General features: G+C 42.6%; 1 protein-coding gene across 1 annotated transcript in view; it reads right to left on the bottom strand.

Annotated features, from left to right (window-relative positions):
• The window catches only part of SPEF2 (sperm flagellar 2), a 174360-nt gene that overhangs the window by 14265 nt on the left and 144790 nt on the right, over positions 1–15305 (bottom strand). The window contains 1 exon segment of the mRNA XM_029218282.1: positions 12453–12545. Coding sequence (XP_029074115.1) covers positions 12453–12545 — 93 coding nt within the window.

Genomic DNA, 15305 nt, shown 5'->3' with positions numbered 1-15305 from the left:
TGCAGTGTCTCATGCATTTGACAGCGTGAGGAGTTAGTGCCCCGGGACCTAATATCCTCTGGGGACCCGCAAATCCTAGGCCAAGCTCTGGGACACAGAGGTCACATTTAAGCAGTTACGTGGCCCTGTTTGGGGAGGTGACTGGCTCTTCTCAAACATCTGCATGCAGTGACCTGGAGAATCTTTTTTTATTTTTTTTTAATAAATATGTCTGTTTATAAAGTCATGGAACTGATTTTTTTAACATCTTAATTGTAGTATAATTGCTTTATATTGTTGTTTAGTTTCTGCTGTATAACAAAGTAAATCAGCTATACGTATACATATATCCCCATATCTCCTCCCTCTTGTGGCTCCCTCCCACCCTCCCTATCCCACCCCTCTAGGTGGTCACAAAGCACTGAGCTCATCTCCCTGTGCTATGCAGCTGCTTCCCACTAGCCATCTATTTTACATTTGGTAGTGTATATATGTCCATGCTACTCTTGCACTTCTTCCCAGCTTACACTTCCCCCTCCCCATGTCCTCAAGTCCATTCTCTATGTCTGCTTATTTATTCCTGTCCTGCCCCTAGGTTCGTCAGAACCATTTTCTTTTCTTTTCTTTTTTAATTCCATACATATGTGTTAGCATACGGTATTTGTTCTCCTCTCAATTTCGTTTCTTTTTATGGCTGAGTAATATTCCATTGTATATATGTGCCATGTCTTCTTTATCCATTCATTTGTCGATGGACACTTAGGTTGCATCCATGTCCTGGTTATTGTAAATAGAGGTGAAATGAACATTGTGGTACATGTCTCTTTATTATTATTATTATTATTTATTATTTTTTTTTTTTGCAGTACGCGGGCCTCTCACCATTGTGGCCTCTCCCGTTGCGGAGCACAGGCTCTGGACGCGCAGGTTCAGCGGCCATGGCTCACGGGCCCAGCCGCTCTGAGGCATGCGGGATCTTCCAGGACCGGGGCAGAAACCCACGTCCCCTGCATCGGCAGGCAGACTCTCAACCACTGTGCCACCAGGGAAGCCCCCGTGTCTCTTTTTAAATTATGGTTCTCAAGGTATATGCCTAGTAGTTCTATTTTTAGTTTCTTAAGGAACATTCATACTGTTCTCCATAGTGGTTGTATCAATTTACAGTCCCACCAACAGTGCAAGTGGGTTCCCTTTTCTCCACACCCTCTCCAGCATTTATTGTTTGTAGATTTTTTGATGATGGCCATTCTGACCAATGTGAGGTGATACCTCATTGTAGTTTTGATTCGCATTCCTCTAATGATTAGTGATGTTGAGCATCCTTTCATGTGTTTGTTGGCAATCTGTATATCTTTTTTGGAGAAATGTCTATTTAGGTCTTCTGCCCATTTTTGGATTGAGTGCTCTGTTTTTTGATATTGAGCTGCTTGTATATTTTGGATATTAATCCTTTGTCAGTTGCTTCATTTGCAAATATTTTCTCCCATTCTGAAGGTTGTCTTTTTCTCTTGTTTATGTTTTCCTTTGCTGTGCAAAAGATTTTAAGTTTCATTAGGTCCCATTTGTTTATTTTTGTTTTTATTTCCATTTCTCTAGGAGGTGGGTCAAGAAAGATCTTGCTGAGATTTATATCAAAGAGTGTTCTTCCTATGTTTCCCTCTATGAGTTTTATAGTGTCCAGTCTTACATTTAGGTCTTTAATCCATTTTGAGTTTATTTTTGTGTATGGTGTTAGGGAATGTTCTAATTTCATTCTTTTACATGTAGCTGTCCAGTTTTCCCAGTACCACTTATTGAAGAGGCTGTCTTTTCTCCATTGTATATTCTTGCCTCCTTTATCAAAGATAAGGTGACCGGGCTTCCCTGGTGGTGCAGTGGTTGAGAGTCCGCCTGCTGATGCAGGGGACACAGGTTTGTGCCCTGGTCCAGGAGGAGCCCACATGCTGCGAAGCAGCTAGGCCTGTGAGCCATGGCTGCTGAGCCTGTGCGTCCGGAGCCTGTGCTCTGCAACAGGAGAGGCCACAACGGTGAGAGGCCCATGTACCGCCAAAAAAAAAAAAAAAAAAAAAAAAAGATAAGGTGACCATATGTGTTTGGGTTTATCTCTAGGCTTTCTATCCTGTTCCATTGACCTATATTTCTGTTTTTGTTCCAGTACCATACTGTCTTGATTACTGTAGCTTTGTAGTATAGTCTGAAGTCAGGGAACCTGATTCCTCCAGCTCCGTTTTTCTTTCTCAAGATTGCTTTCACTATTTGGGGTCTTTTTTGTTTCCATACATATTGTGAAATTTTTTGTTCTAGTTCTGTGAAAAGTGACATTGGTAGTTTGATAGGGATTGCATTGAATCTGTAGATTGCTTTAGTCATTTTCACAGTGTTGATTCTTCTAATCCAAGAGCATGGTATATCTCTCCATCTGTATCATCTTGAATTGCTTTCATCAGTGTCTTATAGTTTTCTGCATATAGGTTTCTTGTCTCCTTAGGTAGGTTTATCCCTAGGTATTTTATTCTTTTTGTTGCAGTGGTAAATGGGAGTGTTTCCTTAATTTCTCTTTCAGATTTTTCATCATTAGTGTATAGGAATGCAAGAGATTTCTGTGCATTACTTTTGTATCCTGCTACTTTACCAAATGCATTGATTAGCTCTAGTAGTTTTCTGGTAGCATCTTTAGGATTCTCTATGTATAGTATTATGTCATCTGCAAACAGTGACAGCTTTACTTCTTCTTTTCCGATTTGGATTCCTTTTATTTCTTTTTCTTCTCTGATTGCTGTGGCTAAAACTTCCAAAACTATGTTGAATAATAGTGGTGAGAGTGGGCAATCTTGTCTTGTTCCTGATATAAGTGGAATGGTTTCAGTTTTTCACCATTGAGAATGATGCTGGCTGTGGGTTTGTCATATATGGTCTTTATTATGTTGAGGTAAGTTCCCTCTAGGCCTACTTTCTGGAGGGTTTTTATCATATATGGGTGTTGAATTTTGTCAAAAGCTTTATCTGCATCTATTGAGATGATCATATGGTATTTCTCCTTCACTTTGTTAATATGGTTTATCACATTGATTGCTTTGTTTATATTGAAGAATCCTTGCATTCCTGAGATAAACCCCAGTTGATCATGTATGATCCTTTTAATGAGCTGTTAGATTCTGTTTGCTAGTATTTTTTTGAGGATTTTTGCATCTCTGTTCATCAGTGATATTGGCCTATAGTTTTCTTTTTTTGTGACATCTTTTGTCTGGTTTTGGTATCAGGGTGATGGTGGCCTTGTAAAATGAGTTTGGGAGTGTTCCTCCCTGTGCTATATTTTGGAAGAGTTAGAGAAGGATAGGTGTTAGCTCTTCTCTAAATGTTTGATAGAATTTGCCTGGGAAGCTGTCTGGTCCTGGGCTATGGTCTGTTGGAAGATTTTTAATTTCAGTGCCTGTGATTGGTCTGTTTATATTTTCTATTTCTTCCTGATTCAGTATCCGAAGGTTGTGCTTTTCTAAGTATTTGTCCATTTCTTCCAGGTTGTCCATTTTACTAGTATAGAGTTGCTTGTAGTAGTCTCTTAGGATGCTTTGTGTTTCTGCAGTGTCTGTTGTAACTTCTCCTTTTTCATTTCTAATTTTATGATTTGAGTACACTCCCTCTTTTCCTTGATGAGTTTGCTAATGGTTTATTAATTTTGTTTATCTTCTGAAAGAACCAGCTTTTAGTTTTATTGATCTTTGCTATTGTTTCCTTCATTTTTTTTTCATTTATTTCTGATCTGATCTTTATGATTTCTTTCCTTTTGCTAACTTTGTTCTTCTTTCTCTAATTGCTTTAGGTGTAAGGTTATGTTGTTTATTTGAGATTTTTCTTGTTTCTTGAGGTAGGATTGTATTGCTATAAACTTCCCTCTTAGAATTGCTTTTGCTGCATCACATAGGTTTTGGGTCGTCATGTGTTCATTGTCATTTGTTTCTAGGTTTTTTTAATTTCCTCTTTGATTTCTTCAGTGATCTCTTGGTTATTTAGTAGTGTATTGTTTAGCCTCCATGTGTTTGTATTTTTTACAGTTTGTTTCCTGTAATTGATATCTAGTCTCACAGCGTTGTGGTCGGAAAAGATACTTGATATGATTTCAATTTTTTAAAATTTACTAAGGCTTGATTTGTGACCCAAGATATGATCTATCCTGGAGAATGTTCCATGAGCACTTGAGAAGAAAGTGTATTCTGTTGTTTTTGGATGGAATGTCCTATAAATATCATTTAAGTCCATCTTGTTTCACGTATCGTTTAGAGCTTGTGTTTCCTTATTTATTTTCATTTTGGATGATCTGTCCATTGCTGAAAGTGGGGTGTTAGAGTCCCCAACTATTCTTGTGTTACTGTCTATTTCCCTTTTTATGGCTGTTAGCATTTGCCTTATGTATTGCGGTGCTCCTATGTTGGGTGCATCAATATTTACAACTGTTATATCTTCTTTGATTGATCCTTTGATCATTATGTAGTGTCCTTCTTTGTCTCTTGTAATAGTCTTTATTTTAAAGTTTATTTTGTCTGATATGAGAATTGCTACTCCAGCTTTCTTTTGATTTCCATTTGCACGCTATATCTTTTTCCCTCCCCTCACTTTCAGTCTGTATGTGTCCCTAGGTCTGAAGTGGGTCTCTTGTAGACTGCATATATACAGGTCTTGTTTTTGTATCCATTCAGCCAGTCTATGTTTTTTGGTGGCAGCATTTAATCCATTTACATTTAAAGTAATTATTGATATGTACGTTCCTATTACCATTTTCTTAATTGTTTTGGGTTTGTTATTGTAGGTCTTTTCCTTCTCTTGTGTTTCCTGCCTAGAAAAGTTCCTTTAGCATTTCTTGTAAAGCTGGTTTTGTGGTGCTGAATTCTCTTAGCTTTTGCTTGTCTGTAAAGGTTTTAATTTCTCCGTCAAATCTGAATGAGATCCTTGCTGGGTAGAGTAATATTGGTTGTAGGTTTTTCCCTTTCATCACTTTAAATATGTCCTGCCACTCCCTTCTGTCTTGCAGAGTTTCTGCTGAAAGATCAGCTGTTAACCTTATGGGGATTCCCCTGTACGTTATTTGTTGCTTTTCCCTTGCTGCTTTTAATATTTTTTCTTTGTATTTAATTTTTGATAGTTTGATTAATATGTATCTTGGTGTGTTTCTCCTTGGATTTTTCCTGTATGGGACTCTCTGTGCTTCCTGGAGTTGATTGACTATTTCCTTTTCCATATTAGGGAAGTTTTTAACTATAATCTCTTCAAATATTTTCTTAGTCCTTTTTTTTATTCTCTTCTTCTTCTGGGACCCCTATAATTCTAATGTTGGTGCATTTAATGTTGTCCCAGAGGTCTCTAAGACTGTCCTCAATTCTTTTCATGCTTTCTTCTTTATTCTGCTCTGCAGTAGTTATTGCCACTATTTTATCATGCAGGTCACTTGTCCGTTCTTCTGCCTCAGTTATTCTGCTATTGATTCCTTCTAGAGCATTTTAAATTTCATTTATTGTGTTGTTCCTCACTGTTTGTTTGCTTGTTAGTTCTTCTAGGTCCTTGTTAAACGTTTCTTGTATTTTCTCCATTCTATTTACAAGATTTTGCATCATCTTTACTACCATTACTGTGAATTCTTTTTCAAGTAGACTCCCTCTTTCCTCTTCATTTGTTTGGCCTGGTGGGTTTTTACTTTGCTCCTTCATCTGCTGCATATTTCTCTGTCTTCTCATTTTCCTTAACTTACTGTGTTTGGGGTCTCCTTTTTGCAGGCTGCACGTTCATAGTTCCCGATGTTTTTGGTTTCTGCCCCCAGTGGATGAGGTTGGTCCAGTGGGTTGTGTAGGCTTCCTGGTGGAGGGCACTGGTGCCTGTGTTCTGGTAGATGAGGCTGGATCTTGTCTTTCTGCTGGGCAGTGTTGCGTCCAGTGGTAGGTTTTGGGGTGTCAGTGAACTTACTATGATTTTAGGCAGCCTCTCTGCTAATGGGTGGGGTTGTGTTCGTCTTGCTGGCTGTTTGGCATAGGGTGTCCAGCAGTGGAGATTGCTGATCATTGAGTGGAGCTGGGTCTTTGCATTGAGATGGAGATCTCTGGGAGAGCTCTCGCTGATTGATATTACATGGGGCCAGGAGGTCTCTGGTGGTCCAGTGTCCTGAACTCAGCTCTCCCACCTCAGAGGCTAAGGCCTGACAGCTCGCCAGAGCACCAAGACCCTGTCAGTCACACAGCTCAGAAGAAAAGGGAGGGAAAAACATTACATAAAATAAAATAATTAAAATAAAAAGTTTTAAAAAATTATTTTAAAAAGAGTAATTAAAAAGAAAAAGAGAGCAGCCCAACCAATAAACAAATCCCCTAATGATAACAAGTGCTAAAAACTATACTAAGATACACATAAAAATAAGAAACTAGTCAATCACATACAGCAAACCCCAAGTCTACAGTTGCTCTCAAAGTCCACCACCTCAATTTTGGGATGATTCATCGTCTGTTCAGGTATTCCACAGATGCAGGGTACATCAAGTTGATTGTGGAGATTTAATCTGCTGCTCCTGAGGCTGCTGGGAGAGATTTCCCTTTCTCTTCTTTGTTTGCACAGCTCCTGGGGTTCAGCTTTGGATTTGGCCCCGCCTCTGTGTGTAGGTCACCTTCTGGCACCTGTTCTTTGCCCACACCAGAGGGTGTTAAGGAGCGGCTGCTTGGGGGGCTCTGGCTCTCTGAGGCCAGGAGGGAGGGGCACGGAATGTGGGGCAAGCCTGTGAGGGCAGAGGCCAGCGTGACGTTGCACCAGCCTGAGCCGTACTGTGTGTTCTTCCGGCGAAGTTGTCTGTGGATCACGGGCCCCTGGCAGTTGTGGGCTGCACAGGTTCCTGGGAGGAGAGGTGTGGACAGTGACCTGTGCTTGCACACAGGCTTTCTGGTGGTTGCAGTAACAGCCTTAGCATCTCATGCCCGTCTCTGGGGTCCGTGCTGATAGCCACGGCTCGCGCCCGTCTCTGGAGCTCCTTTAGGTGGTGCTCTGAATCCCCCCTCCTCGCGCACCCCAAAACAATGGTCTGTTGCCTCTTAGGCAGGTCCGGACTTTTCCCCGGACTCCCTCCCGGCTAGCCGTGGTGCACTAACCCCCTGCAGGCTGTGTTCATGCCGCCAACCCCAGTCCTCTCCCTGCGCTCCGACCGAAGCCCAAGCCTCAGCTCCCAGCCCCCGCCTGCCCCGGCAGGTGAGCAGAGAAGCCCCTCGGGCTAGCGAGTGCCGGTTGGCACCGATCCTCTGTGCAGGAATCTCTCTGCTTTGCCCTCCGCACCCCTGTTGCTGTGCTCTCCTCCACTGCCCTGAAGCTCCCCCCCTCCGCCACCCACAGTCTCCGCCCGCGAAGGGGCTTCCTAGTGTGTGGAAACCTTTCCTCCTTCACAGCTCCCTCCCACTGGTGCAGGTCCAGTCCCTATTTTTTGTCTCTGTTTTTTTTTTTTCTTTTGCCCTACCCAGGTACGTGGGGAGTATTTTGCCTTTTGGGAGGTCTGAGGTCTTCTGCCAGCGTTCAGTAGGAGTTGTTCCACATGTAGATGTATTTTTGATGTATTTGTGGAAAGGAAGGTGATCTCTACGTCTTACTCTTCTGCCATCTTGAAGGTCCTCTGGAGAATCTTTTAAAAATGTATGTATATGTATAGCTGATTCACTTTGTTATAAAGCAGAAACGAACACACCATTGTAAAGCAATTATACTCCAATAAAGACGTTAAAAAAATAAAATAAAATGTAGATTCTTATTAAGTAAACGGCTCTGGAGCAGTCTCAGATTCTGCATGTTTAGCAAGCTCCTATACAATTCCCAAGACGCTGGCCCTGGCCTACACTTAAAGAAGCAAGTGCCTAGATCTAGAGACACCATGTTATTCTTTATTACTGACAGTCCTTACAACTATGAGCAAGTCTAATTATACATCCATGAGATAACAATTGGAAAAATTATTTTCTATTTGACAAATCCAATAAAATTTAAATAAAAATAACTTTGATAGGAAAATACATAACATACTGTTATGCTATGAATCTGAAAAGAATCTTAGAGGTCAATGGGCTCTGCAAGCTCGTTCATTCAGTCACCCCTTTTTATCAAACGTTTACTGAGGGTCTGCTGTGGCACCTAGCTAGGCTCAGATGCTTCAAAACACTCTCTGATGGTAAGGCAGCCTTAGGCATTTGAAGAGTCATGATCCAGCTTTTGGGTTCCTTTAGGACCTTATATTTTCTTCATCTTCCCACTTGCCTTTGGAAGTCCTCAGGGATTCCCAGCAGGACTAGGGGTAGAAGGGAGCTGACACCAACAGATAACCATGGCATTGTCCTTTCATGTTTATCTTCCATTTCTTTCATATGAATCCTTGAACTTTAATACTATTTTCATTGAAATGCTCTTAAAAAGGCTGTGTAGGTGCAACACATTATTTCCATTAACAAAGAAGTTCAATGTGATATATTGAAGGAAGATGGGCAAAAATAAGTTGACATGTGAACTCTTCCTGTAATTACACAGGCTTGATTTTAAACCAGTGGATGAGACATTCAAAAAAGGTGAGGCCTGCTATGTTCTTAAGATCATTTAAAATGTTGTTATAGAAGACTCCTAAGGAGGCTTCAGAGTTTCCCTGGAAAACCCCCTCAAATACATATGTTGTATAATACCTTGCCCTTGAATATGGGTGGGATTTGTAAATGTGATGGAAAGCCAATTTTCAGGAGTAAAGGTAAAGAGATTTTGCAGACACAAGGTCCTTAATCAGTTGATTTTGTGTTAATCAAACGAGAGCTCGACCTTGGGCTCTGATCTAATCATGTGAGCCCTTTTAAAAAGGACCCAGGACTTCAGGGAGAGATTTGAAGCCAGCAAGATGCTTTCCTGCTGGTCATGAAGAGGCAAACTCTGAAACCGTGAGAGGGCGTGTGGCAGGGAACAATAGGCAGCCTCTTGGAGCTGAAGTTCTCAGTCCTACAACTGCACGGATCTGATTCTGCCAGCAGCCCACCTTGGAAGCCAGTCCTGGAACCAATATTGGAATTGGCCTCAGCTAAGACTGCAACCCCAGCTGACACCTTGATTTTACCTTCTGAGACCCTGAGCAGAGGACCCAGCTAAGCCATGACTGGACTTCTGACTTACAGAAACTCTGAGGTAATAACTGGGCCTTGGTTTAAGCTACTATATTTGTGGAAATTTGTTACATAGACTCAAAACCCAACACAAATACTATGGTTTCATTCATTCAACAAGTACTTATTGGCTGTGCAGAATCTTAGACGGCTCCAGAAAAGTACTTAGGACTGTTCTAGAAATGCACTTACTAGGAAAGAGATAGATGCGTGCTTTTGAGGAGCTTAATTTCTAGAAGAGGAAGACAGACAGAATAAATAAAGTAAATTAGATAGTCATTATGGAAACACAGGGAAAAATGTAGGTCAAGGAAAGGGGAATTGGAGTGAAGGGTGGGGAAGAGGGGCAGGTTGCAGAACTGAGAAGATGAAATTGGACAAAGGTTGGAGGTGGGCAGGGAGTAGGCAGGTAGGACGTGCAGGGGAAGGGCCACACAGGCAGAGGAGAGCGCTGAGGCCAGTGTCCTCAGGTAGGAGCGCGCCTGCACATTTGATCAACACGGAGGAGGCCAGAGTGGCTGAGGCAGGGGACAGAAGAGGCAAGGCCGGTTGGTTTCTTGAGGACTTTGGGTTTTCCTCTGACTAAAACGCAGTGCTGTGGGATGGCTGGAGCAGAGGCTGCTGTGATCTGCCTGTGACCTGAGCCAAGACAAGGGAGACATGGAGGACCTGTGGTGAGGCCGCTGCTGTCATGCTGGTGAAGTTGGCTGGTTTGTTCCAGTGACAGCAATGGGACTTGGAACAGGTGGTCTGATCCTGGACGTATTTTGAGGGTAGAACTACGGGCATTTCCTGAAGGACTGGATGTGGGGTTTTGAAAAGGAAGAGAACTGGGGATGACTCCTAGGGTTTTGGCCTGAGCAAGAGGAAGGACAGAGTTGCCACTGACCAACATGGAGAGGGCTCTAGGTGAAGGTGGGGCAGTGGGGTGGTGGGGATGGGAGGTCAGGGACCCAGTCTTGGACATGATGAGTTTGAAATGTCTACAAGAATATTCAAGTGGAGATGTCCAATAGACAGTCGTGTCTAGGAGTCTAACGTTTGGAAGAGAGGTTAGGGGTGGTGGAAATAGACACTTGGGATTTGTTAGCAAAAAGCTAGTATTTCAAACCACGAGCCTGGCTTCAACAAATATTAACAGCCCAAAGACATAGAAGGATTTCATGTGGACGGAAGCTGTGGAGAAGAGATTAAGACAAAACCGTGAATTTGCATATGGTGAGATTAAATTGCCTTTTCTCAAGAAATCCCTATGAATTTTTAAAACACTGGAATAGTTGCTCTTGATGTTGTGTGGAAAGCTGGGCAGCCAGGCCATGGCTGAACCTTGTCAGTTATAAGGAAGTGAGTTGTCACTGTCAGGGGACAATGATGTGATTGCAACACAGACGTGTCTCAGGGTTCCTTTTATGGATGCAACTGGACATCTTACCCAGTGCCTAGGACTCTGAGGTCATCTGAGTCCACAGACAGCAGGAATTACAGTCTGTCCCTGGGACCCCTGGCGGCCCTGGATTGTAGAGAACACAGATGACAAAGCAGGGGAGCTGGGTGTGGCCAGCTAGATCGTAGGCCAAGCCCTCTTCGTGGGGTGTTTTTTCCCCTGATTTGGTCTTTACTCACTCTAATTATGGCCAAAAAAGTAAACGTATTATATTGTTTTATGTTTTCCCTTTGCACCCCTTTCTTTAGCTTCTTAACCATTAACTGGTGTTTTACCATGTAGAGTTAGTGTGGTTAGCTTCTGTTTAGCTGACACTGACATCGGGCTAACTGTGTGCCAATCACTGTTCTAAAAGTACCACACATATGAACTCATGCTGCACAACACTCCCAGCAGAGAGGGATGAAAATAAAACCACAGCACAGAGAGGGTAGGTAACTCCATCAAGACCTCGCAGCTTGTCAGCCGTGGCATCTGTGCTTTTAATCCCAGTTGAAGGGCGTTGAGATTTATGAAATGCTGAGCATCCAGTCCATGGGGCAGAGAGGACACCACCCTCTTTTGTCCTCTGGACAACACACACACACACACACACACACACACACACACACACCTGTCAACCATCCTTTGCCCTGTAAGAGCGCTTCTTTCTCAGGCTCTGTGGTCCTGCCTCTGCCCCCCACTTTGTTCCTTTCCTATGTTCACTTTCCAGCAGCTTGGGTAGCAGCAGGTGGGAGCCACACCCTTCCTTGGCATCCCAAGGCCCTTTCCGGCCTCACTGTGTCGCAGTCCTCGGGCTGACCAACACAGGCTCTCTCCCGCCTTTAGCAGCTCTGTGAGCCATGGAAGGGCTCTGCTCTGATAAACACTTCTAAAAACTTCTGGCTGAAAAGGAAGTTACTTGACATCGTATTCAGACTGCTGGCTTCTTCCCAAGGAAGGAAGAACCTGTTTATATTGTTGACAGATTTGTTCAAAGAATCATATAGAGACACCTTCCAAAGGTTTACAGGAGAATTGAGCTCAGTTCTCCAGTTTATAAAACAACCAACAACCAAAACAAAAAACTGCCCGTACAACTGCCGGCCTCATGTCTTGGACACTTTTTGGTAACTCCCTGACCCCTTTCTTTCACCTGCTCTCCTGCTAGCATCTAAGAGAGATGCTCAAAGAATATGCGTCCAATGGAAGGGAATTGCTCACTTTCAGGTTACGACTGGAGTCATGTTCAATTTTGCACTGCAGTTTTTAACTCATGGCAGGCTGAATTGATCAATCGATATACAAAGTTTGCTCTCATGTCTGAATCTACCATTCGACTTTTCTCATATTTTATTGAGCTTGGATGTGTTGAAGTCAGAATGGTTTTCAGATTTTAAGGACTCGCATTCTATTGTGGCCTCAGGGATAGAAGCTAATGATGACGATAATGGTGATGGTACTTCTGATGATAATAATGATAATCCGACGGGTAGTGGGCAATACAGTAGGCAAACTCTTGGAATGTTGCTCAAGTTAGTCAAAGTCAAAGAGAAATGAACAAAGACATATACTGGTGAAAGTCAGTTCTTATCCAAAGCTTTTACAATTGGAAGGGCATTTAGCGAAAAGCGTGTTCAGTACCAGCTTATTTGCTAGATGAGAAAAGTGAAACCCGGAGAGCTTATAGATATTGTCTGGGATCACATAGTGAGTAAACAGGAGAAGCCTGTCTAAGATTTTGGTCCCTGCTTCCCTCCAGACTCTCCTATGATGTCGCCATAGTGAATATTAAACTCTGCACTTGGGGGATACAGCAAAGGACCCGGGAGTCAGGGTGGAGTCTAAGACTAATTACACAAGTGGGAGAAAAGACAAGAAATGGATCAATGTTATGGAATTACCTCTATAAGATGCTCCTGCCTATTGAATGGCAGAGGTTCAAGGGGATTTTCTGGAATTTTTATATCTTCATCTCCCGTAAACCACAGACCAGCCTACACAGAAAACAAAAATGAGAATCATTAAAGTTACACTGAGATGTAATTGTTCCTCTGAAAACCACAGAGATTGAAGCCATCTCTGTAGGTGCCTAGAGCAGTGGTCTCCAAAGTAGGGTGCAGAAACCATGGGGATGCTGGAGAAAATACTAGGACTTCCATTCACATGTATTGGATCTCATTCTTTTGTAATTTTTATTTAAAAAAGTTTGATAATGTATAGAATGCATTAGTGCAGTAGTACACATGAATAATTTATAAATGAAACCCCACATACTGGGGTGCCTGCTGTACTGTAACTGTTGCAGCATGCAATGAAGCTGGGAGGTCGCCGCCCCGGGGTGTTGCTTGCATAGCAGTACTTTGGAGGGGTCAGTGCCCTCCACTAGCTCATATCGCTCATGGCCTGTTCATGTTGCTCTCTGTTCTCGGAGCCTAGTGTGGTGCTGGGGCATATTGTTGGTGTTGGAAATCTTTGCTGAGTGAGTGACTGACTGAATCAAGAGCTCAGGACCTACTTTTTAATGACAACCTTCATTCTCAGCCCATGTCTGACACTAATTATCAAATCCCTCGGTTCCCATTTGGCGATGCCTCACCCCCTCTCCCTTCCTCTCACGTCTACTGCTGCCATGCTGGTGTACAGCCTCATTGCCTCCATCACAGGCTGCTCCAGCAACCTCGGAGCTGTCTTCATTTCCAGTCTTTCTCTTATTTGTTTCAGCTCAGACCATTTGACCATATCAGTTTTCTCAAAACTTTAATCTTGTCATGTCATTCTCTGCTTAGAACCATTTCCTACTCTTGCTCTTTTGCTCACATCATTACTCCTACCTGAGGCGACTGCCTGTTCACCAATGTAAACCTACTCATCTTTCCAGACCCAGCTTAGATCACACCTCCTCAGGGAAGCCCTCTTTGATCTCTCCTCGAAACTCCAATTTGACTTGTTTATACCAGATATTTGGCATTCAGTTCATTCCTTTGGGTGTTTTCATTCATGTCTGCTACTGAACATCAGGTATTAATTCCTCGGGTTCAAAGAATGTGTCTTGCCAATCTTAACTTTTAAACATGTCAAGCACTTCATATACATAAGCATCTTGTTCCTAGGTCTTTCTCCCTTACCATCTTCCAGAGTGACAATCTACCCTTGGCACTGCCTACTTCCAAGAACCATTGGCCAGCCTAACCTGACTCTGGCCTGTGCTTGTGCCTTCTTTCCTTCGAAGAATCACCCGTGTTTTGAGAGAAGGCTGGAGTGACACTAGGTAGCTTGTAAGGGGATGCAGCCCCCAGAGGTGAGGACCGGGTTTTCTTTTCATTTAGAACAGAGGAGTGCTGGCCATGGAGACGCCTGTGAGGGAGAAGACACAGAAGAAGCTAAGGTCCAGCACGGGCTCGGGCTTTGAATGTAAGTGCTTTGCACTGACTGGGAAGAATCCTTGCCCAGTGGCCAATCTGTGGACCATAAGTACCACTCCATGGAGAATAGAGAGATGAGGAATGTAGGTAAGATTTATGCTTCAGGTCATGATGGAGTGACAAAACTCAGAATTACCCTCCTGCCTTAAACAATAAAAAAAAAAATCCAATATATATGTAACATAATTTTTTCAGATGTTAGACAACAGGCAACTCAGGACAGTAATTCCTGAAATAAGGAGAACAATGAGGACCCAAGTATTGCTCAGGCTACAGTGTCAGGAGAGGCACCCAGATAGAGCTGGCACATCTTGCTGGATTGACAAGATAGATTTGGAGCTGGGGGAGGCCACGATGACTAGAATTTTCAGGGCAAAACACTAGAGATGCATTGAAAGAGAGGGTGAGCCCTAGAGATCTGTAGAAAGATCTCCTCAAGTCTTGACTGAAAGCCAACCTCTGGATGTATGTGTGGAAAATGCCAGAAGCTGGAGAAAGAACCACAGGAAAGGAGTAAGCTGAACTGTTCCTGAGTCTCACACAGGGCTGGGACTATGTTACCACCAGGGAAAATGTTACCACTCGGCAGAGTGGAAGGACCTCCTGATACACAAGGCATTGGGTAGCACCCCCAGGAGGATATTGCCTTAGTAGTGGGGCTAGATTAGCCCTAAACTAAAGGTTGCCTGGACCCACCCTTATCAATCTTACTGTAACCTTGAAAGGATAAAACTGATTGCAAATGACATTACTGCATGCCCGACAATATTTAAGGGTATATAAAATTGGACACCCACCAATATAAAATTTATAACATCTGGCATCCTGTACAAAGGCATGCAAAAAAGCCAGAAAATATAACCCATAGTCAGAAGAAACCTCAATCAATAGAAACAAACACTGAAATACACAGATGATAGAATGAACAGACAAGGATGTTCATTTAGCTGTTCTAAATATATTTCATTTATTCAAGGAGACAGAGAAAAATGCATATAATGAAGAGAGAAATGAAGGATATAAAAAGACCCAATTTAAAGAGATCAAAAATATATTTCAAATAAAAATACACTGGATTGTATTAATAATAGATTTGACTCTGCAAAGGAAATGATCAGTGAACTAGAAGATGGAGAAGTAGAAATGAATACGAAATAAAGTCAGAGAGAAAAAAAAAATGGAAAGAAAAAAGAATCCAGGGTCAGCATTCTGTGGGGCAAATATGTGACTGGATTTTGAGAATGGGGGAGGGGAGTACAGGAAAAATATTTGGAAAAACATTTCTGAAAATTTTCCAAATTTGACAAAAACGGCAAGCCCACAGGTGCAGGA

Source organism: Monodon monoceros, unplaced genomic scaffold, assembly GCF_005190385.1.
Source record: "Monodon monoceros isolate NGI ecotype Baffin Bay Population unplaced genomic scaffold, NGI_Narwhal_1 Super_Scaffold_12, whole genome shotgun sequence".
Taxonomy (NCBI): Eukaryota; Metazoa; Chordata; class Mammalia; order Artiodactyla; family Monodontidae; genus Monodon; species Monodon monoceros.
The sequence above is the reverse complement of the archived record's forward strand: the minus strand, read 5'-3'. Positions and strand labels throughout refer to the sequence as shown.